We start from the raw sequence: 23,205 nt of genomic DNA on the forward strand, positions 1-23,205 counted from the left end.
TGTCACTAGTTCTCCCACTATATATTACCTCTCCCTATAAAATTAACCGTCCCGTAGTTAAGCGCAGTCAATTTAGAATACCTAAGCCACTTTAATAAAAGTAAAGAAAGATAGGACCAGAATACCTATTCCCTATCGCCGCGGATATTATATCTCTTTCTTATTATTATTATCCTCCGGAGGTATAACTTCTGGATTAGGGGGACTAATATATAGCCCTAATACCTAATAGTGGAAGAAGGAATCTTTCCCGAATACTAGCTTCTCCGCCTTAATTATATCTCTGAATAATTAGGCGTATATTTACTACGCCTTCTTCCTCTATAAGATAATATAGGCGGTTACTATAGCTTTATCTGGTCCGAAGAGAATATCTAACTTAGCTAATACACTAAAGGTCTATCTAGCGGCTATAACTAACTAAGTATTTAGAGATTAAACCTTCCCCGCGGAATTATGGCGCTATAGGGAATATATACTGCAGACGGCTATATGTACTACTCGTAAGCCCTAATAGAGTTCTTAGAGCTTACGTAAGGTCTCGGTGTGCCGCAGACACTTCTTCTTATATATTAGACTCTAGAGTATCTAAAGTTAAGTGGTTATCTCTAATATATATAAATTATAGTAAAATGCTTCTCTGCCTCTTAGTTATAGGGCTTATTAACCTATAAGGGATACTAAGTAAACTAATTCGGATATCACTAGCTATATAGATCTCCTTTACCTAGTTAGTGCTATATCGCTTAGTATCTTCTAGGGTCTAAAGATAATTATTAATCTTCTATATAAAGCTATCTATAATATTTATCCTATCCCGCACGAGAGCCTACCACTTCTAAATATAGTAATATATATTAAGTAAAATCTTAGTATAGTTCTATTTATCTTTATTATCTAATACTAGACTACCCTATAGGATTACGCTATCTCGTTTAGTCTACACTAGGTTATTTAGATTTATATTAATATACCTAAAATAAGTCTATTCCTTAGGTATAGTACTCTTTACGTAGTACGGGAAGGAGATCAGTTAGTAAGCGTGATTTAGCCAAAAAAAAATATAGTATATATAGTATATTAGATCCTAACGGATAAGCTATTAAATAATATCGTGCTATATATTCCTTAACTACCTAAGGCGAGGCTTACCTATATAAGGTAGATAGTAATAATTATATATATCTATCTTCTTATATACGAGAGTAAGAAGGCTACCTAAGTGATACCTATCGAAGTCCTCCTTTAACTAGCTAAATAACTACGGAATAACTATACTCCCTCGCTCTTATATTTATAACTTTAATATAATAGGTATAAGCGTTATAGGGTCGGGAGTAAGAGATACCCTACGATAGAGGCTTTCGAAGGATAACTAGGTTACCCTACGATAGTCGGCGATAATAGGAGGATTAGCCTAATACTTAAAGCGGTAGAAATCTAACTATAATTTATTAGTATCTGTTGGGATATAAGGGTAAAGCTACCACGAAGCAGATCGTGGCCCCTTAAGTCCGTGGGATCAACCTTAGTCCGACTAGGTCAGTCGGTGCCAGACAAAGGTAGAAGGTCAAAGGTCATAGGATAGACTATAAGCAGATATAGCCTAAACGAAGACAGAACCACAGTCCTGAGGATCAAAGGAAGAAGGTAGAGATGACTTTGGAAAGTGGGCAATGACTTAAGGAAAGTAGAACTGACTTCAGGAAAGTAGAACTGACTTCAGGAAAGTAGAACTGACTTGATTCTATCTGCTAGAAAAGAAGGACGTATTTGTAGACTAGGATAGCCTAGAAATAACGTCTAGAATGACATACAAATGACGTACGAACACTAGGCAGCAACATAATGAAGGTGGCAAAGAAGGGAACCGAAGAGAAGCGAAAAGAATGATATCAAGGATCGACGGTCTAAGCCACCCCGAAAGCACCCCCGCAGGATCAGTCTATACATGCCTGAAGGTGGACCATTTTACCCCTAAGGGAAAGTGGTCCGCCTATCCTTAAGGGACCGAAGGTCGAAGTCTGTTCACCGAGGTCCGAAGACCATCAGTCGAAGTCCGCGGGCAAGGCATGCCCGAAGGCACCCCCGAAGGAACGGACCATTCATACCTGAAGGCGGACCATTTACCTCTAAAGGAAAATGGTCCCGCCTATCGTTCGGGGGAGGGCCGCGGACCAGAATCAGAAGTGGTCAAAATATCATTTTGATAGAAGGCCCCAAATTGGTCACGTGATCAATGCAATGCTGATCTTATATGTTGAATATAAGGGTAGATCTTTCTATGTAGCATTGGTCTATATTCCAATAGTATATAACTCAGTTATAATATTACTAATATTAATTAGCAAATCCTTAATATAAGTACTAACTACGAACTCACCGCTATTAATAGAAATAAGCTTTAGCCTTAGCTTTAGCTATATCTGCGCTTATATAGATTAGGCGATATCTCTACGGATAATATTAACTAACGATCTAGTATTAATATATACCTTAACTACTTATCCGCTAACGGAAACTATTATAAATAGGAGGTCTCTAAAGTATTTATAGGGAGAAGATATAGGTAAGGTATCTACTATCTAGGTATTTTAATAGCTTACTTTCGCGGCTAGACCTTTCATATTAATAGGACTATTTATCTCCCAATAATACTTAGTAATATCTCTTATAATTTAGTTAATCTTACCTTCTACTTCTTTTAAGAGAGAGATATCTGCGAAGTTTAACTAAGTATATACTTACGAGAGTACCTTATTAATACGCTAGTTAGTAATATCTATACTAATACCTTTACCTATTCTAGCGCGTATCTTCGGAGTAGACCTAGCGAGCTTACTAATCGTAAGGGTAATCTTAGTTTCTATTGGAATATAGACCAATGCTACATAGAAAGATCTATCCTTATATTCAACATATAAGACCAGATTGCATTGATCACGTGACCAGATTTTTCTTCTATCAAAATGATGTGTTGACCACTTCTGATTCTGGTCCGCGGCCCTCCCCGAACGATAGGCGGGACCATATTCCTTTAGGGGTAAATGGTCCGCCTTCAGGCATGAATGGTCCGTTCCTTCGGGGGTGCTTTCGGGCATGCCTTGCCCGCGGACTTCGACCATGGTCTTCGGACCCCGGTGAACAGACTTCGACCCTCGGTCCCCTTAAGGATAGGCGGACCACTTTCCCTTAGGGGTAAAATGGTCCACCTTTAGGCATGCATATCCTGATCCTGCGGGGGTGCTTTCGGGGTGGCTTAGACCGTCGATCCTTGACATCATTCTTTTCGCTTCTCTTCGGTTCCCTTCTTTGCCACCTTCATTATGTTGCTGCCTAGTGTTTGTACGTCATTTGTATGTTATTCTAGACGTCATTTCTAGGCTATCCTAGCCTATAAATACGTCCTTCTTGTCTAGCAGATAGAATCAAGTCAGTTCTACTTTCCTGAAGTCAGTTCTACTTTCCTTAAGTCATTGTCCACTTTCAAAAGTCATCTCTACCTTCTTCTATCCTTCTTCCTTTGATCCTCAGGACTGTGGTTCTGCCTTCGTTTAGGCTATATCTGCTTATAGTCTATCCTACGACCTTTGACCTTCCACCTTTGTCTGGCACTGACTGACCCAGCCGGACTAAGGTTGATCCCACGGACTTAAGGGGCCACGATCTGCTTCGTGGTAGCTTTCCCCTTATATCCCAACAGTTTCCTATATCTTTTATATTATAATATCCGAAAGCTAAGATCTTCGCTACGTAATATCTAGGTTAATAGGGCTACGGACTCTTCTCGGAACCTAGCTATATAGCGAAGTAGCTTCCTACTAAGGCTATATAGTTTAAGTCTCTTTAGGCTATCTGTCTTATATTATATTATTATTATTAGTATTAGTAATATACGGTTAGAATCTACTAATCTAGGAGTTCCTTATTCTAATAATATCTTAGTCTCTATGGCGCTTTATAGGATAGCCTTTAATAGCGTTAATAGCACTAAATAGGATAATTACTTCCTTATCCTTACTTTCCTCGAGCTTCTCCTATATAGGCGTAATACTAAAAAGCGTAATAGTAATAGAGTAGATAGGTATATTTAGGTTCGTAAGATAAGTAAGAGTAGGAAGAGTAATATAAGCGATATTATTATTTAGCTATATAGATACTCTGTATAACTCCTGCTTCTTCTAGTTATTATATTATGCTTAGAAGGCTTCTTAGTTTAATTATCCTAGGATTACGCGTAGCCTTAGGCCTAGTTATTTAATAGTGCCTAAAACTATCTGATTCGCAGTATTATAATATATAATACTACGGCCTTATATATCGCGGATAAATAGATATTAATTTAGTCGAGAGAAGTAGGTACCTCTGTATATTTAGTATTTTATTAGAGGATTAACGCCGAGACTATTCGATAAATTTCTTCTATTAGGCTCGTACCGAACGTTATTCCCTATATCTTAGCTAGCCTATAGCTTAAGAGTAAGTGCCTCTATCTATAATTATATTTCTCTAAGCTTCCTATCCTATTTATCCTAATATTAGACTTAACTAACGGTCGGTTAATGATATTCCTAAGGCTTCGTAATAGTAGTAGGTAGTTATTATGGGGGCTAAGGCTATTATTTATATTTAGTATTATTTAAAGAAGATTCGATAGTTAAAAGAATTCTCTGAATATTAGTTTCCTCTCTAATATATAACCTAATAGCTATATATACCTCTAAATAAGTGATTAGCGTTTCTCTCGGTAGCTACTTACGAGAATACCTTCTAATAACCTTCTCCTTAAGCTACTACGGAAGTCCTTAGATAAGGAGGCTTACTCTATTTATATCACTAACCTCGCCTTTTAAATAGATATAGCCAGAGATATTATCGAACTTATTAAGATATAAGCGGATATTATCCTATATTATTCGCTTAATCTATATAAGGGATTAAAGATATATCTTTGTGTACCTTTACTACTCGCTATTATTATTATAGAAGTGCTCTAAGAAGACTTCCTTAAAAATATCTTAGTTCTTTCTTAGCCAGGAATCCTATCTCTTTACTTAGGACTTAGTGACTTTCGTATAGTACTAAGGTAATATACCTATAATATCCTTATTACTTTTAATACTATATCTAAAGTATATACTATAGCTTCTCTAGGAACTCAGAGATATCGGTCTTATTAAAGTATAGTGCTCCTAGGGATCCTAGAGCTAGTAATACAGAGAAATAAGGTACTTAAACTATATAAGGATAAGGTATAGCCTATACCCTACTAGGTAGCTCGGCTAAGGATAATAGTGGCTAGTGCTTATAATCCGTATTATCTGTATAATTATTATTACTTAGGGTTAATTCGGATCTTTTTAGTGTAGGTTTATAATAATCTATAAAGGTTAGAATACCCTTAGGGTCCGGTAGCTTAGGAGCTATTATACCTTACGAGCCGTACGCTATTACTTACTTATAGAAAAGAGATAGCTTTTCGGCCGAAAAGAAATGCTAACTCTATGCGCTTACTTTTAATTGTATCTCTTTAATAATTCTTCTTCTTCTTCCTTTTTTCTTATTAAGGTCACTTCCTCTTCTTATAATTTATAATATAGAATTATTTATATTAATATTATCTGTGTGATAGAGTGCTATAGCTATCGGATACTCGGGTACCCCTGCTCGGCTACCGTATTTAATTAGATAAGCTATATCTTTAGTAGTATCTAAAGCACCGCCGCATCTCCCGTATACCAGTCCGATAGTATTCCTCGTAGGAACTAGATATATTTAGGAGAATACTATATCTCGGCTAGTCACTTATTTATCCGCACCAACTATATACCGTCGCAATCACTGGTGAATATAGTCTCCCGCTTAAGGTCTCAGATAGTCTTATAGCCTTCAGCGTCAAACGCGATCCCCACCCTTTAGGTGTGTGTTTCTTTGTATAGTAATGTGCCTTAACAAAAGAGCCTTCCCGGGGACGCCAATTTAAAATAGGAACGGCTCGATGGCTGTCTGGCGATACAGACTGGATAACACACACACACACACTGCCTGTCTGGTGTAGAGGATACTAGATGAGGCCGTACTGATGCCCTGTTGCGGCCGTGCGGGATAATCTTAATACTATATTATGGATAGAAGAAATTGGGTGAATCCTGAATGAATTAGGTAGATGACTTATCTCTCTCTAAGTGTGTCTGGAGATGTACTATGCACTGCAGACATTAAATCATGCCTGAGGCCACACATAGGCTCATTATGTCACCAGTTCTCCCACTACATTACTTAATATTCGCCTAGGTCTTTTAGGAGTAATTTATATTATAGAGAATTAAGAGAGATTAAACTAAGTTATTTAAGTTCTAAAGTTAAATTAATAATATCTTTATACTGAAATATAATAATAGCCTTATATAATATAGATATATTATTATTTTTAGTAATAATATAAAAGCGAAGAATATAGTTATTAATAGATATAATTCCTTAGATAACCGATAAAAAAAATTAGAGTTATAAAGAATCTGTGTATTTAGGGTAAAAGACTTATTAGTTAGATAAGAAAGAATATCTAAGCTTAAGTCATTATTAAAAGAAATAAGACTAATTCTTACTAAGTCTAAGTTATCTAAAAACCCTCTTATTTTAAGAACGAATTAGGTCTGAGACTTACTTATTATACTATGGGGTAAACCTTTACCGCTAGTCCTTAGTATTCCTTTACACTATTTATATCTTACGTGACTCACCCTAAGTATAACGACACTTAGGGCTTATACCTATTATACAATCCCGAACCCCAAAAAATTATATAATCCAGATAACGTCACACGAAAAAAAAAACGAATAAGATATAAAAAAAAAAAAAATCTCTTTTTTTGCAGTTACCTCCGGAGCCTATCGTCTCTAGAAGAGGAGGTAGTTATAAAGGAATACTAAGGACTAGCGGTAAAGGTTTACCCTATAGTGTAATAAGTAAGTCTGGACCCAATTCATACTTAAAATAAGAGGGTTTCCAGATAACTTAGACTTAGAAAGAATCAGTCTTGCTTCTTTTAATACCAGACTTGAGCCTAGACATTCTTCCTTACCTAACCGACAGGCCTTCTACCCTGAAAACGTAGATTCTTTACAGTTTCTATATAGTATTAGTCTATATTCTAATATACCCCCTTTTAGCTTATCAGAGCTTATAAGCTAAATAAGGCTTAGAATTGGGCCTATATATATGTAGTCTCGTAGATCTAGATTTCAATAATTCTATCTTAGATATCAGTTGTATTTAGATAATCGATAAACCGCTAAACCGCTGGTGCTTCTAAGTAAGCATCGGATGGTGACGAAGTATCTCGAGGGGACATACGGGCTGTTTCAAAAGTTAAAATTAACCTACTATAGAGAAGCGTAGTTTCGACCTGTCGCCGCCCACTATGAGGCCACTTCATCAATACTCGCTTTCTTGAAAGACTAAGTCAAAATTACTATACTGTAGAGATGAGGAATAATAGGACCGTCATACAGATGCCCTCATATGCACTTTTGTGGTGGTGACACGCTTTATAGAGTGAGAGAATGACACTAAGTAAAGTTGTCGCATCCTTTTAGGGCGCAAATGCGGTGCTATAATTCTTTAAGAGCAATGTTGAACTTCCTAGCTTGTTTGACCGCCTGTTGTACGAATTCTTCAGAAAGCATAAGGGGCAGGCGTTTCAAATTTATCAGTCGGCACGTTACGGAAGGACAAGTGACCAAAGATAGGATATACTGTTTTCTTTCTTTTCTTTAGTTAATCAAGTGACTTGTTGCTTGTTCACGTCGTCCAGTATATAGGCCGCTTGGACCACTCCTATATTGCTTAATCCACTCTATACCTTGAACCAGTTGTTGCGTTTTGCACTATCTAGAGGCGTCTCTCCAACCTTATCTTTCGCCTCAATATCGAGCCCCTTGTCTTTAAGGAGATTGAACCATATAGGCGCACGGCCGAGTCAAGTTTAGCCACCAGGTGTAAAAGTGACTGGTTAGCGGCGTTTGTTTCTGTCAAGATATAGCCTCCTTGCTCAAATCGGCTGACTACTTCTTGACCAATAGCGTAAAAACGATCGTACTTACGATGTTCGCTCTCAAACATCGGTTCATCCTTTATCATGAACAACAATTCCAATGCAGTCACACCTGCTGTATTGCGAGCTTTTGGGTCAACTCCGCGCTCGAGGAACACTGAAAGTAAACACCGCTGCTTATCACCCACTCGATCACCTTCGCCTAGCCTGCCTGCCGCAAGGTAATGCAGAACGGTGTTCCCATGGCCATCACGTACGAGAGGATCCGCATTAGCGTCTAGAAGGTCATAGATAGCTGTTTCGAAGTGAAAGATAGCTTTAAAGGCTGAGCTAGCCTGGTATGGGTAGTCACACATTCGTCGAATCGCATAGTGTAAAGGATAGAATCCGGCTCCATCGGGCTGATTTAGTACACTAGGACAGTTCTGGGCTAAGTATTTCAGCGATGTATTGATGAGTGGGGGTATGTCGTTATCGCGATCAATAAACGCTAGCAGGTGATGAAGAGCGTTTTGGCCGTACTTGTCCACGGCGAGGAGGTTTACCCCGCGGGATACGAAGAATTCGAGTAGGCTGGGGCCGGTGCATGTAGAGGTAAAGCGTTGAGACTCTTCTTGCCAAGGATTTCTTGGCTGCGGGTAAGGGTTCGGCATCGCCTGCCCTCCCCAAAGGCACACGAAGGCCCCATCTACTGCACCATCCAAGCCAAGCTTACTCCGACAGGCGGCGAGAAACAATGTGCGGCCCTGGGGATCCCGTCGCTCCACATCTAGACTGGTTCCGAGAAAGTTGAGAATTGGCTGGATGAACGCACCGTCCTCAAGCAGAGAGTGTATAACGCTGCATGCCCCATATTTATGCGGAAAACGAGGCTTATAGTCGATACATTCCTCATAGTTGTCACCAAATCCGTAAACCCGCGAACCAGGTTCTTTTTTTTCCCCTAATAGCCCGAGTCGCTCATACTCCAGCCGAAGCGTCTTCTCGATGATACCCCAACGAGCAAATCTCATACAGTTAAGGTCTGACTCATCATCATCATATTCTGGATCCCCAGTGTCTCCTGGGTAAATAGGGACAAGATTGTAGCTGTAAATGGGCTGACGGAATAATGCATATGGATCGGCACCATATTTAAGTAAAATCGTCATAAGACGCTCCGTTTTGAGTAAATCGCACATCTCAGGGATCTGAACCCCACTGTCCCGAGCAGCCCGACGTAGGGCGGGCATTTCAGTGGCCTCAAAATCGAACTGCGGAGGCCGCGTAGCTTTCACAATATGGGCTTTATCGTCTGCCAGACCAGAAAGGGCGGACTCCGAGTCATCAAAACGTGCATTTGGATCGACGCCTGAAACCAGCAGAGACTCCACACGGTTAACCCAGCCTTCGGCAGTCGCGTGGCATAAGTCAAGAGCTGGGAGATTCCGAATTTGTAGTTGCATCATGAGTAGTGAGGTCCGAACTGGCGATGCGAAGAGGGTGAGAAATTGTGTACCGTTGATTATCCTGAAAACCCTAGACTGCTGAATCAGCATATTGGATCCATCTAATGTATCAAAATACTGTGGGGGCCATATCGCACGTGCACCAATCCAAGCACGACGAGTCTGAATTATAAAATACGAGGCGCCCACACCAAAGGTGTATAGGCCTATGTAACGAATGACGGATAGTCCAGTATCCGAACTACCACAGGCCTGTTCATATCGACAAACTGACACCGGTTTCGGAGTCAATGGTCGTTATGACTATTGAGTTAGAATCGGCCAAATAAAATTAGAAATGTTAGGAATTTTAGTAATTCAGGCTCCTTATTATTTATATTAAGACAATACCAGTATCCACCGGCCTCGACAGGTAGTGTACTAAGAGGTTGAGTAGTTCTCACGTATTGTTACCGACTAAGACGAAGAAGAATTCGTATATTATTAATAGAAGTAACTAAACAAGAAAGAAGAAGAAGAGAGAAAAAGGGAAATATGTATCTATAAAATAAAACTACTTCTATCCTAAATTTGATTAGACCTATAGCTCCTTCTAGATTAGACCTGGCACTCATCCGCCCGCGGGTCCAAGATCAGGAACCTCCACCCGCACCTCCGAGGGTCAGGGTCCAACCTCACCGACCCTAACCCTGACCCTAACCCTTAAGGGTCCCTTAAGGGTCACCCGCGGAGGGTCCGTCAGACCCTTAAATATATAATTTCTCCGCGCCTTTCCTAAATCGGATATATAAAATTAATGATTCAGCTTATAAAAATACTAATATTTATGGCTATTCTGGTATCTATTTCTATTATTCCTTAATCGTATACTAATATCTACGAAATTTAAAGAAATTAGATCATAAATAGATAACTTATATATTGTTACCTTAGTGTTCTGAAATTTGACTTAAATTATATAGTGGGTGGCTAATTTTTAAGGGGGTTATAGAAAGTTAAGAGTTTCGTTACGGAAATATATATTAAAGGTAGAGTGAGAGTACTATATTTATATAATAGTAAATATATCTTTTTTTTAATACTAAAAATGCCCTAAATCGAAAGCTTTCTTCGGTTATAAAATAAATAGAGACTTATTTAAATAATTACGAATTTAGATTCCTCGTAGGTATTTTAGTTATTATACGAAATAAGTTTAAAGATTTAGATTATTAGACTTAGATATTTTTAATTATAAAACTTAAGACTATATAACTAAAGGGTTACCCTAAGGGTCTTAAGGGTCACCCTAAGGGTCTTAAGGGTCACCCTCTCTCGCGACCTAATTAAATAAGAGAATTTTAGCTAAGTGGGGGCCTATAAGATAATATATTAACTTATATCTAGACCTGGCCGGAGGGTCCAAGGTCCGGACCCTCCACCCGCTAAGTGACCCTTATTGAGGGTCCCTTTTTGCATAAGCGTGTATAAAACACTATTTGTAAGCAGAAAATCGCCTTTTTAGGCCAGTTTATGCCTTAAAATATTACCTAAGAGGGTCCAAGGTTAAAATTTGGACCCTCCTTGGCGTCTTGGCGGGTCCAAATTGAGGGTGAGTGCCAGGTCTACTTATATCTTCGCGTGACTAGGGTAAATAGATTTCCCTTATATGATAGCTTTTTTTTATCTAAAACCTTTATAAGTCCTTTTATTCTATCTCTCTATAACCTATATATCTACTATATTCTAAATCTCTAATATATATCTATTCTTAGTAATTAAGGGGTTTAGAATAGATAAGTTATAACACCTTATCTCAGATAATACCCTATTTATAAGCCTATTCCTATTAAGCTAGCTTACCTTTAATATAATACTAACTACTCTACTAGACATTGACATAACCCATGGGTTGGGTCCATGGGTCGAACCCAACCCGTCCATGGACGGGTCCTGGACACCTACCCCGAACCCATGGACGGGTCAGGTCTGGCTGCCCATGGACGGGTTAACCCATGGGTTTCTTGGCAACCCATAGTACCGTAAGACATAAGTTATACAATTTATGTAGTATTTAATATATTAGAGTGGTAATATTTAGACAGAATATTACCGCATTTATTTAGGAAGTGAAGATCAAGTGAAGATTAAGTGAGATTAATTAAATACTAAACTATTTACTAATTTCGAACCCTTTATGTATCCTCGGCGCCTTCCTTACCCTTCCAGAATGCCGTACTTGGCTTATTGAGGGTAAACCACTATTATTATTATCACTTTGCTCACTTTCATGATCAGATAAAACACTCTTTCGTCTCTTCCCTGCCCTTATAGATAGCCTCACTTTATCGTCACCTTCCTTAGTATCGCTAATTAGATTAATCCCTTCTAACGAAGGTGAAATCTTCTTATTTTTACCTTCTTTAGGGATCTCTAAAGCCCGAGCTAATTTAAGCTATTTATCTTCTATCTTAAATTAAGTAAGGCAAGAGAACATTATTAGATCCTAGATAGTTATTGAGTTTAGACGACCTCGGCGATAATGACAAATATCGCGGGCTAAATTAAATAGCCTCTCTACCCCCGCACCAGTAGCGGGAATAGAGAAGATATCGCGGGCTACCCGTGCGAGGGTAGGATATTTAAGTTGATGGTCTCTCCAGAAGGCCTAAGGGGTAGTGCGTATAACACCTAAAGAGAAAGAGAAGTAAGCAAAGAGGGTAAAGAGGCTTAATAAGCGAGCAAGCCTTTAAATAGGAGTTAATCGGACTTAGGGGAGGAGTCAATCAGACTCGTGGAAGGAGTCGATCAGACTCGTGGAAGGAGTCGATCAGACTCGTGGAAGGAGTCGATCAGACTCGTGGGAGTAGTCGCTTAGACTTAAAAATATAAGGGATTAATCTTATAAGAGGAGTCGACCTAACTAAAAAGAGGAGTTAACCTAACTGAAAAGAGGAGTCGGTCTGACTTAAAAGTGGAGTCGAGCTAACTTAAAAGAGGAGTGGAGGAGACTTAAATAAAGAGGCTTACTGGCTTAAAGATACCGTGCGAGTTTATCCCGGTCTAGGTTAGATTTACCTTTATCTTCGAGTAACCGATTAAGTTCCGACCCTTATATATAAGCTTTAGATAGAAGGGTGTTATTCTCTTCGAATTAATAAGCTTTAATCCGATCTTAAAGGGTGCTGTGATAGTGTTCGGCCTATATCTGAGTAGAGCCCTCTGGCCTACCAGACTATTCCTTGCGTTTGAAGTACTGTAACTTATCCTTTGGTGCGAGGATAGTGCTATGCGCATATATATTATTAGCCTTAGGCTAATCGGTCTTTGTGTAGTACTTACGGAGCTTCTATAGGCCTACTTTAAGAGCGATAAGTATTTATTACTTCTATTTAATCTAATATTTGTTAGTATAAGGGTAAATAAAAAGTAAGATAGAAGTGAGAGAAAAGTGAGAGCGTACCTTCTTCTTTTTGAGCTAACTAATTAACGCCTCGAGGTGTTTAAATAGCTTATTGTAAAGCTTAAACACCTAGTGGATAGTCACGTCTTTTATCTTTGAGAATATACTTATGTATAGGAAGAATAGTCTTATAAGGCAAAGAAGATAGTTAACCTATCGCTATTCCTCGGAATTAAGCTTTAGGTTGTCTAGGCACTTAATATGGCAGTACCTATTAAAGTATGGTTATAGTCGTTTAGCTCTTTATAATATTAGATAGGTAGAATTCCACCGTGTTCGGACGTCCTGAATTGGGACTAATTAACTAGGTTCTATCGATTGAAGCCTAAGGAATTCCGTACGCCTTTGTGGGCTTCCGTTAATATATATTGTAAGCCGGCGTACCCTATCGAGGGTGTTTACAATATCCCCTTTCTGTCCTCGCTGGGTAGAAGCCTTCTGTAGCTTATCGGTCCACACTATATCTACTGTGTCGTTCTTTGGCTTTGCTTTGATCCGATATAGGAGCTTATTAAGGCTAAGCTGAATTATATGCGCCATACACGGAATATAAACAATAGAGATATCTGGATAGGTCCGTTAGACCTTATTAAATATTGTCTTATTATTTAACGCATTATCAGTGGTAATAGCCAGAATCTGATCTTTAATCCTATGTCTGTTAATAATAGTATATAGGGCTAAAGTAAGGTTCTCCCTAGTATATATACCCTCGAGGGGTTCGAAACCGAGTAGGATCTGCCTATATTCCTACTGTTTATTAAGGAAATACCTAGTGATAGCCATAAACGCCTAATAAAAGGGCGACGTCCAGCAGTTAAGTGTAAGTGATAGCTTTGCGTCTGACGGAAGCATATTTAGTATGCCTTGCTGTTAGATTTAGACGGTGCTTTGAAGCTGACGAGTAAGGGTTTTACCCGTTTAGATGATAGGGAGGGAAGGGACTTGTTAGGTTAAGCGTAAAAGGTCTCGAAAGTGCTGGTTTTCGATAATCTGGAATGGTAGACGAAGGCTAGTGATTGTGACCAAAAGCTGCTTCTTCTAATCGTTTTCATCCTATATATCGGGCGGGGAGCGCATAGAGCCTAGTGATTCAAATAAAGGAGTATTAGTCTTACTTCTCTTTCACTTTTCTTTCACTTCTCTTTCACTTCTCTTTCACTTCTCTTTCACTTCTCTTTCACTTCTCTTTCACCTTTGTCTTACCTGGGTACGGATAGCCGCCTGGATATTTCTCTGTTTTAGCTTACTATTTGGTAGGCATCTTTCTCTATGCCTTGTTATAATATTCGTCCCATTTTTAGGACTATGCGCGTAGATCTGGCCACAGTCCTTATAGGTAATATATGGTCTACTAGTAGAGATCTCTGCGCCCTGTTTAAAGTGTGTCCAAACCTCGGATATTAAGCCCCTTTTATCCCACCGGGGATGTTCCGCTCGTGGTTTCTGCCCATATATTGTTATAAGCCACTATTAGATGAATATAGCCTTATTTATATCGGTCTATAGGATATAGTTTCTCTTAGGTCCGACGCGTTCAAGGATCGGTGGGGGCTCGGTAGTAATAGGCGCGGTAGACTGGCTTTCAGGAACCGAGGAGGGTGGGATAGAGAAGCAGCAATCAGATAGAAGAGGGTCGATACTATCACTCGTGATAGAATCAAAGTGTTCAGATAAGGATCTAGCCATAATAACGCGAAAGAACGTAAAAGTAGGGGTGAAGTAGGGAGGAAGTGAACCATGGAATAAATAGCGGGTAGGACTATACACGCGTTAATTGGTTATAACGCGTGTTGAGCGGGTCTTTTGATCTGATATTATTAGTCTCACGGACCCACACACCTATTCTGCAGAATCAATCTCTCTAAGTCCGTGAAAGGATTAGTCTTTATCTTCACTACTCACGCAAATCAAATATATAAGCTCTTAAACTAGGAGATAAAGTAGAGATATATATAGATAATACGTACACAAAATATCATAGCTTAATATTGACATTTGGGTGAATTAAAAATTAAAGAAGAATCTCCAACAGAAAGTGGTAGTACACTTATCTACGGGAAATATATATTTCTGCTCTACACCACTAACATAAACACAACTACCCTATTATAGACAATAATGATTAGTCTTCTTTATGCGACCGATACAAAACGTACTAGTCTAGGTATAAACGATCATATTTCATATAAATACAGTAGGGAAGGATGAAAAAAGAGGGAATGGTATGCGTTTAGACCAGAACTAAGGTAAGAAACGGTAAATAAGCTAAAAATTATGCAAAAAGTTCAGGCTGAATCAGGCCAAATCAGGCCAAATCAGGCCGAAAATCCTAAATCAGGCAGGATTAGGTGTCCATGGGTTGCCCATGGGTTAACCCAACCCAACCCATGGACGGGTCAGGTTCCGCTGCCCAAGCGTGGGCAACCCATGGGTTGGGTCATGGGTCGAACCTTCTGCCCATGGACAACCCATGTCAATGTCTACTCTACAGAGAGTACCTTTAGCACCTAATAGCCTTATATAAATTAAACCTGACTAAGTGAACTAATTCCTATTATATAAAAATAAAATAAGTAAGGAGTTTATAATCTAGTAGCTCTAAATAGACTATAAAAGGAAGAAATAGATTAATTAGAACAGAAAGTATTAAGTAAGTTACTAAGATAGCTTTAAGTAGGTAGCTTATATAAAAGATAAGAAGCCTAATATAATATATATTGAAATGGGAACGGCTCGATGGCTGTCTGGCGATGCAGACTGGACAACACACACACACACACACTGCCTGTCTGGTGTAGAGGATGCTGGATGAGGCCGTACTGATGCCCTGTTGCGGCCATGCGGGATAATCTTAATGCTATATTATAGATAGAAGAAATTAGGTGAATCCTGAATGAACTGGGTAGATGACTTATCTCTCTCTAAGTGTGTCTGGAGATGTACTATGCACTGCAGACATTAAATCATGCCTGAGGCCACACATAGGCTCATTATGTCACCAGTTCTCCCACTACAATATAAGATATTAGAAGGTTTTTAACTATCTAGCTACCGGATTTATTAGTACTGTGGGAGATCCAGTGGGAGATCTAATGGGAGATCAAGTCTTTTATCCTTCGATGAATAAAAGAATATTTCCTTAATAGGAAACCTCAGGGTATGATATGATGATTGAAGAAGAATTATATTTTTCTTGTAGAGAATTGCGGACATATTTATATCCAATCAACAAAATTCTAGGCCTATATTAGACTTGCATTGTTTTAAGTCTAGGCCTGTCTTGCTTTGAAATCAATTATAGTCTAGGCATCATTTTTAATCTAGACCTATTGTCAAGGCATCATTAATAGTCTAGACCTATTGTCAAGGCATCATTAATAGTCTAGACCTATGCCAAGGTATCATCAATAGTCTAGACCTATATCAAGGCATCATTAATAGTCTATCCATAGAACACCTTTTAATAGACCTATTATAATTAGGTGGCTTTTCGTATTTACCTGACCAATTATGAAGATCATAGTCTTCTTGGATGACTAAAGGTAATGCTGACAGTCCTTGATAATGCTGACAAAGATAATGCTGACAGTCCTTAAATATGGTGACAAGTACCTTATCGATATATAAATATCTTAAAGGGCTACAATATTAGAAGGTATTGGAATATAGACCAATGCTACATAGAAAGATCTATCCTTATATTCAACATATAAGATCAGCATTGCATTGATTACGTGACCAATTTGGGGCCTTCTATCAAGATGATATTGATCACGTGACCAGATTTTTGTTCTATCAAAATGATATTTTGACCACTTCTGATTCTGGTCCGCGGCCCTTCCCCGAACGATAGGCGGGACCATTTTCCTTCAGAGGTAAATGGTCCGCCTTCAGGCATGAATGGTCCGTTCCTTCGAAGGTGCCTTCGGGTATATCTTGCCTGCGGACTTCCACTATGGTCTTCGAACCTCGGTGAACAGACTTCGACCCTCGGTCCCCTTAAGGATAGGCGGACCACTTTCCCTGAGGGATAAAATGGTCCACCTTTGGGCATGTATAACCTGATACTGCGGGGAAGCTTTCGGGGTGGCTTAAACCGTTGATCCTTGACATCATTCTTTTGGCTTTTCTTCGGTTCCCTCCTTTGCCACCTTCATTATGTTGCTGCCTAGTATTTGTATGTCATTCTGGACGTCATTTCTAGGCTATTCTAGCCTATAAATATGTCCTTCTTTTCTAGCAGAAAGAATCAAGTCAGTTCTACTTTCCTGAAGTCAGTTCTACTTTCCTGAAGTCAGTTCTACTTTCCTGAAGTCAGTTCTACATTCCTGAAGTCAGTTCTACTTTTCAAAAGTCATCTCTACCTTCTTCCTTTGATCCTCAGGACTGTGGTTCTGCCTTCGTTTAGGCTATATCTGCTTTTAGTCTATCCTACGACCTTTGACCTTCTTCCTTTGTCTGGCACCGACTGACCTAGCCGGACTAAGGTTGATCCCACGGACTTAAGGGGCCACGATCTGCTTCGTGGTAGCTTTCCCCTTATATCCCAACAATAACTTCTTATTATTTAAAAAGGAGACTTTTTTTAGGTTTAAACTTTTCCTAACTAATTATCCTAAGGGGGGGTTAGGCGGCTATTTAAGTACCTAAAGTTTAGTAATAGCGATTATAGAGATAGTATTCTTTTTTAGGTACTTATAAGTTATATACCCTTACTCGCGATAGTTAAAGTAGCGACCTTCCTTTATTAGAGTATTATATTTATTAATTAATAGTAGCTTATATAGAGCGGCGCCTATATTCTTGCGCTTTATAAATAATAGTTATAAGACGCGAGAATAAATTATATTAGCTAAGGCTCCTATAATAGCTTTAGAGAGACTAATTAGTTTATAGGACTTCTTAGCCTTAAATTAAAGAGTAATATTATAAGCTACGCTTTAGTAGATACAGATAAACTTATTAAAATTAATAGAAGTCTTATCTATAAATAATATTATCTAAGTCTATAGTAAGTTTAGTAGCTTATTATAAAGGTCTCGCTTTTAGCGATTCTTTAGTTAGTTTATTTTTTTAGTAAGATAAATAAATTTAGCGAGAAAATTATAGAAGTTATTCTTTAACTTTATTATTAGATATTAGTATTCCTAATAAGCCTTAGTAATATAGTTCGGGTTTTAGAAGATACCCTTTAGGTACTTTATAATATTTAAGGTATCCTAATAGGGGTTTAAGATATATTTTTTTAGATAAGAGTAAATATAAAGGAGTATCTTCCCTTTATAATAGCTTATAATATAAATTATATAATATTTAGTAATAAGATAATAATTAGCGTTCGTAGCTAGCTTATATTTAATTATTATAGCCTAAGCGTTAAATTAAACTATTGGAATATAGACCAATGCTACATAGAAAGATCTATCCTTATATTCAACATATAAGACCAGATTGCATTGATCACGTGACCAGATTTTTCTTCTATCAAAATGATGTGTTGACCACTTCTGATTCTGGTCCGCGGCCCTCCCCCGAACGATAGGCGGGACCATTTTCCTTCAGAAGTAAATGGTCCGCCTTCAGGCATGAATGGTCCGTTCCTTCGGGGGTGCCTTCGGGCATGCCTTGCCCGCGGACTTCGACCATGGTCTTCGGACCTCGGTGAACAGACTTTGACCCTCGGTCCCCTTAAGGATAGGCGGACCACTTTCCCTTAGGGGTAAAATGGTCCACCTTTAGGCATGCATAGCCTGATCCTGCGGGGGTGCTTTCGGGGTGGCTTAGACCGTCGATCCTTGACATCATTCTTTTCGCTTCTCTTCGGTTCCCTTCTTTGCCACCTTCATTATGTTGCTGCCTAGTGTTTGTACGTCATTTGTATGTTATTCTAGACGTCATTTCTAGGCTATCCTAGCCTATAAATACGTCCTTCTTGTCTAGCAGATAGAATCAAGTCAGTTCTACTTTCCTGAAGTCAGTTCTACTTTCCTTAAGTCATTGTCCACTTTCAAAAGTCATCTCTACCTTCTTCTATCCTTCTTCCTTTGATCCTCAGGACTGTGGTTCTGCCTTCGTTTAGGCTATATCTGCTTATAGTCTCATCCTACGACCTTTGACCTTCTTCCTTTGTCTGGCACCGACTGACCTCGTCGGACTGAGGTTGATCCCACGGACTTAAGGGGCCACGATCTGCTTCGTGGTAGCTTTACCCTTATATCCCAACATAAACTATCTTACTATTATTTAATATAGGAGTATTAGGTATTTTAGCTAATAGATAGCCTTAGGCTGTAGGGACTTAGGGGTCTTAATAATTTAGAGTATTTTAAGGGCTTAGCGCTAAAGATTAAAGGAGCTAAAAAGTAAGATTATTCTATTTACTAACTATAAGATCCTAATAGGTAATAGCCTTATCTTACTTTTAGGTTACGTTAATAATAGTAGACTTAAATTACCTATTATTAGTTCGCAGAAGTTATACTAAATATATATCTCTAAAGATCTATAGGTATCGTTAGGTCTAATAAGTCTCGCGCTAGATTAATTATTCTTATAGGCTATCTATATCCTTTTAGACTTTTTTTCGGAACTAATCCTTAAAGTAAAACTCTTAGCGAATAAGGTCCTTAGCCTCTAAGTTATTAATCTCAAAGCTAATCGTATTATAATATCTTAATAGGTTCTAAGATAGGGTTAAGAACTTAGATAGCTCCTATTCCTTAGCGAGCTCCTCTTAGATATTTTTCTTATTATCCCCTTTCTCGGAGAGAAGGTTCTTAGTTAGTGCGGTATATCTCCTACGTTAATTACGCGACTTAGACTTCGTATAAGTATCGGTTCCTTTAACTATAATATCGTTCTGTCGTGGCGTTTAGCAAAGGTTCGGTTCGGGGTTTATTTATTTAGTTCTAATTCGTTAAAGGGTATCACTAGTGGGGCGAGACAGTAATAGCGAAGTATCTAATATCTAGATTGCACCTAGAGGCGACGAGAAAGAGAAAAGATAAGTTTAGTTATATATTACCGACCAAGACGAAGAAAAATTCGTGTATTATTAATAGAAGTAACTAAACTAGAGAAGAAGAAGAAGAAGAAGAAGAAGAGAGAAAGAGGGAAACGAGTATCTACGAAACAAACCCACTTCTATCCCGAATCGGGTTAGACCCACGGCTCCTTCCAGATCACGTTCCCCCTCAGGCCTCTCTCAGGCCACGAGACATTCATGCGTCACAGAAATCATACAGCGTCACGCTGGTCTCATCAACATGGCAAGCCCTCGCTATGTGCGGTTTGAACACACAGACCTATTCGTAAATAAGGCCGGATCAGCAATTTCAAGGCTGAATCACACCGATCTTGAGGGGATCCGCATGGATTAGCGCCCGCTTAGAGGCCTCCGTCCTTCCAAAGCGCCTATGTTAGCTAACAGCTCCACTACAGGTTTCATAATCCCTTCCTGAGTAACATGGAACCAAGTATTCAACCACCAACTTCCCACTTGAAACCGTAGCCGCTGGCCCCTTGTTGATAGCCTACGTAAATTGAGGAGTTTGTCAAGACCTTGCGTTCCGAGCGATGACTCCGACCATCATAGCGCCTAAAAGATGCTTATTAATTGGAGTATCAATAATACAAAATCAAATGGCTAGATGGTGGTTAGATATTCCTAGCGAATAGTTGGATGGCAGCCAAGATTTGATTGCGTACAGCCATCCGCCAGTTTCATATTCTAGAAGTTGGAATCTGCCCTGCTCAGTCTCCGGGTTTGAACTATGTGGACCTGACATGAATCCCCCAAAGTCGATCAACAAGCCAACGTATAGGAAATTTTGAAGGCGAGATGCTCCTGGCAAGTAGAGATACCAGTCGTCTTCATCCACCAAGCTCAGGGTGCGTGTTAGGGTCGTACATTCATAGTACGCCGGATAAAAGCCGCTGTCCTCCCAATCAATGATTCCAGTGACAATATAATGACCATTGATATTGGGATCCTTTATCACCATGATATTGTCAATCCTAACATCACCATGGGTGAAAACCAATCCATCTGTCAAATTGGAATTATCACGGTGCAAGAAGGAGCGAAGGAGCATGACGTATGTGTTGCTGCCATGGTGACGGGCCGAGAATTGCAAGTCGCTGAACTCCGTGGCTGTGGTGATGCCTTTGAACAAGGCGCATTCGTCAACGCGAAGCTCTTTGGCCCCTTCTCCGCGAACTCCCCCAAGCGCCTTTCCTTCGTCCTGTCGAAGAGACCTCAATCGGCAGAATATGTCTTCCAGCTGCTGTTGGATCGATAACTTTCCCTCGTGTGACAGATCAGACCATGCTTGGGCCAACGTTGTGTCTGGAATGTAGGACATGAAAATAACGCGAAAAGGACCGAACGCGATCAAGCCGTGGGGTCTCGGAGCAGGAATATCGGGCGCCCGCTCGGCAAGGAATTCCATGCTCGTGTATTCGGTGTAATCCCTATTTCCCAAGATGACTTTGGCAACAATGTCGTCGTTGCACTTAACCACAACACCTCTAACGGGGTTCTCCCACAGCTTTGGCGATTTCCAAAGAAGTTGCTTCAAAGGCACAATCAGTGCTTCCCCATTGTCACTAGGCCCGTCTTTCAAAGGACCTCCTGAAAATTGCGCCAGCAGAGCGGCCGCCTCCTTAGACAATGGAAAGACGACCGTGGCAGTCTTGGCAAGATCAAGACGTGTGCGGAACTCGGGGGCCTGCGCCTCGGGAATACCTTTCTCGGCCAGCGGCAAAACCTTCGGTCCAGTCGCCATTGTAATCCTGCGATTGTAACTTTTCGGAAATTTGGACAGCAGATTGACTTCTGGTTCATCCCTGAGTGTATCACGGAGCTCATGCAAGGTCCGGAGATTGATTTTCGCAGGATAAGATAGCTGACTATACTGGGAATTCCGATGTTCAAGACGATATGAGTCGGAGAACATTGACATCAGGTCAGCCTCTGGATTTCTTTCCAGTTCCGCCTGAAATGCAAGCACAAGATCTCTGTTCCATTGTGCTGCGTCAGCGTTGGAGAGGGAAAGGGCTGCTGGAGGTGGAGCATCGCCCATAACTGTTGATTGAGACAAGCCAGACTTCGATTATCCTAGGAGAGGGGATGGAGCCCAGTGAAGGTGGGACTCGACTAGGCAAGAATGAGCTAATGGCGCCAGGTGTGAAAGCACGTGACCATCATTGGCGTATCGCCCACACATATTTCGCGATTAATTGATAAAAGGCGTCCTCGAACTATGTAATAGACTATACAGAAATCCTTAGTTTCTGGTTAAGAAGAGGAGTGCGGGCAAATACCGATTGATTAACGCTACGATACTAATTAATAAGGTCACAAGGCGGGATACTAATATACCTCCTAATATTAATAAATTCGCCGAGGAGTTCTCTAGTCTGGCACTTATATCTTTAGTGGATCTGTACTCCGGTTACAACTAAATTACCCTGGCTAAAGAGGATAGAGATCTCACCGCAATTCAAACCCCGCTTAGTCTATTACGCTAGACGACAATATTATAAGGGGGAGCAAACTTAGTTATATAGTTTCAACGCGTGATTTCATGGATTCTACAGTCTATCTTCGGCATTATTGCGAGATCTTTTCTGGATGATATCGGTGTTAAGGGGCCGCGGACAAAATACAATAATAAATTCGCAAGACTAGGAATCCGCAGATTTGTCCTAGAGCACGTATAGAACCTCGATGAGACGCTCTATACTCTTAAACTCGTAGGCGCTGCTGTCTTAGCTAAGAAGTCCTAATTCGCTATATTAGGAATAGAAGTTATCGGCTGGATATACGATATTAACGGGCGCCACGCTAAAGAAGGCAAGCTTGCGAAGCTTCTTAACTGGCCCACCCTAGTGAATAGAGACGAGCTACGATCGTTTATTAGCCTCGCTGTCTACTTCCGTATCTTAGTGGCCGGCTTTTAGATTGTTATAGATAGCCTATATACCTACTTAAGGAAGAATATACCCTTCTGTTGGGATATAAGGGTAAAGCTACCACGAAGCACTTCGTGGCCCCTTAAGTCCGTGGGATCAACCTTAATCCGGCTGGGTCAGTCGATGCCAGATAAAGGTGGAAGGTCAAAGGTCGTAGGATAGACTATAAGCAGATATAGCCTAAACGAAGGCAGAACCACAGTCCTGAGGATCAAAGGAAGAAGGTAGAGATAACTTTGGAAAGTAGAACTGACTTGAGGAAAGTAGAACTGACTTCAGG

At 39.8% G+C, this 23,205-nt stretch overlaps 4 protein-coding genes across 4 annotated transcripts; all 4 read right to left on the bottom strand.

Moving 5' to 3' along the window:
* Positions 1-7,894: 7,894 nt before the first annotated feature.
* N7477_002686 (ankyrin repeat domain-containing protein) lies at positions 7,895-9,502 on the bottom strand (the record flags this gene model as incomplete). Its single annotated transcript, XM_056964349.1, has 1 exon — positions 7,895-9,502. The coding sequence occupies one exon, from the start codon at positions 9,500-9,502 to the stop codon at positions 7,895-7,897; it is 1,608 nt and encodes a 535-aa protein (XP_056824302.1).
* A 3,217-nt stretch (positions 9,503-12,719) lies between these two features.
* On the bottom strand, positions 12,720-13,487 carry N7477_002687 (uncharacterized protein; the record flags this gene model as incomplete). The annotated part of the gene is made up of 2 exons (XM_056964350.1): positions 12,720-12,800; positions 13,332-13,487. 2 exons carry the CDS (start codon positions 13,485-13,487, stop codon positions 12,720-12,722), a joined length of 237 nt encoding a protein of 78 aa, XP_056824303.1.
* Positions 13,488-13,900: 413 nt separating this feature from the next.
* N7477_002688 (uncharacterized protein) lies at positions 13,901-14,636 on the bottom strand (the record flags this gene model as incomplete). Its single annotated transcript, XM_056964351.1, has 3 exons — positions 13,901-14,032; positions 14,154-14,417; positions 14,481-14,636. The coding sequence occupies 3 exons, from the start codon at positions 14,634-14,636 to the stop codon at positions 13,901-13,903; spliced, it is 552 nt and encodes a 183-aa protein (XP_056824304.1).
* A 5,951-nt stretch (positions 14,637-20,587) lies between these two features.
* N7477_002689 (uncharacterized protein) lies at positions 20,588-22,033 on the bottom strand (the record flags this gene model as incomplete). The annotated part of the gene is made up of 1 exon (XM_056964352.1): positions 20,588-22,033. One exon carries the CDS (start codon positions 22,031-22,033, stop codon positions 20,588-20,590), a length of 1,446 nt encoding a protein of 481 aa, XP_056824305.1.
* Between the last annotated feature and the right edge of the window lie 1,172 nt (positions 22,034-23,205).

Source organism: Penicillium maclennaniae (genome assembly GCF_028827695.1).
Source record: "Penicillium maclennaniae strain IBT 15551 chromosome Unknown utg000003l:1.0-5670915.0:1.0-5674809.0, whole genome shotgun sequence".
Lineage (NCBI taxonomy): Eukaryota > Fungi > Ascomycota > Eurotiomycetes > Eurotiales > Aspergillaceae > Penicillium > Penicillium maclennaniae.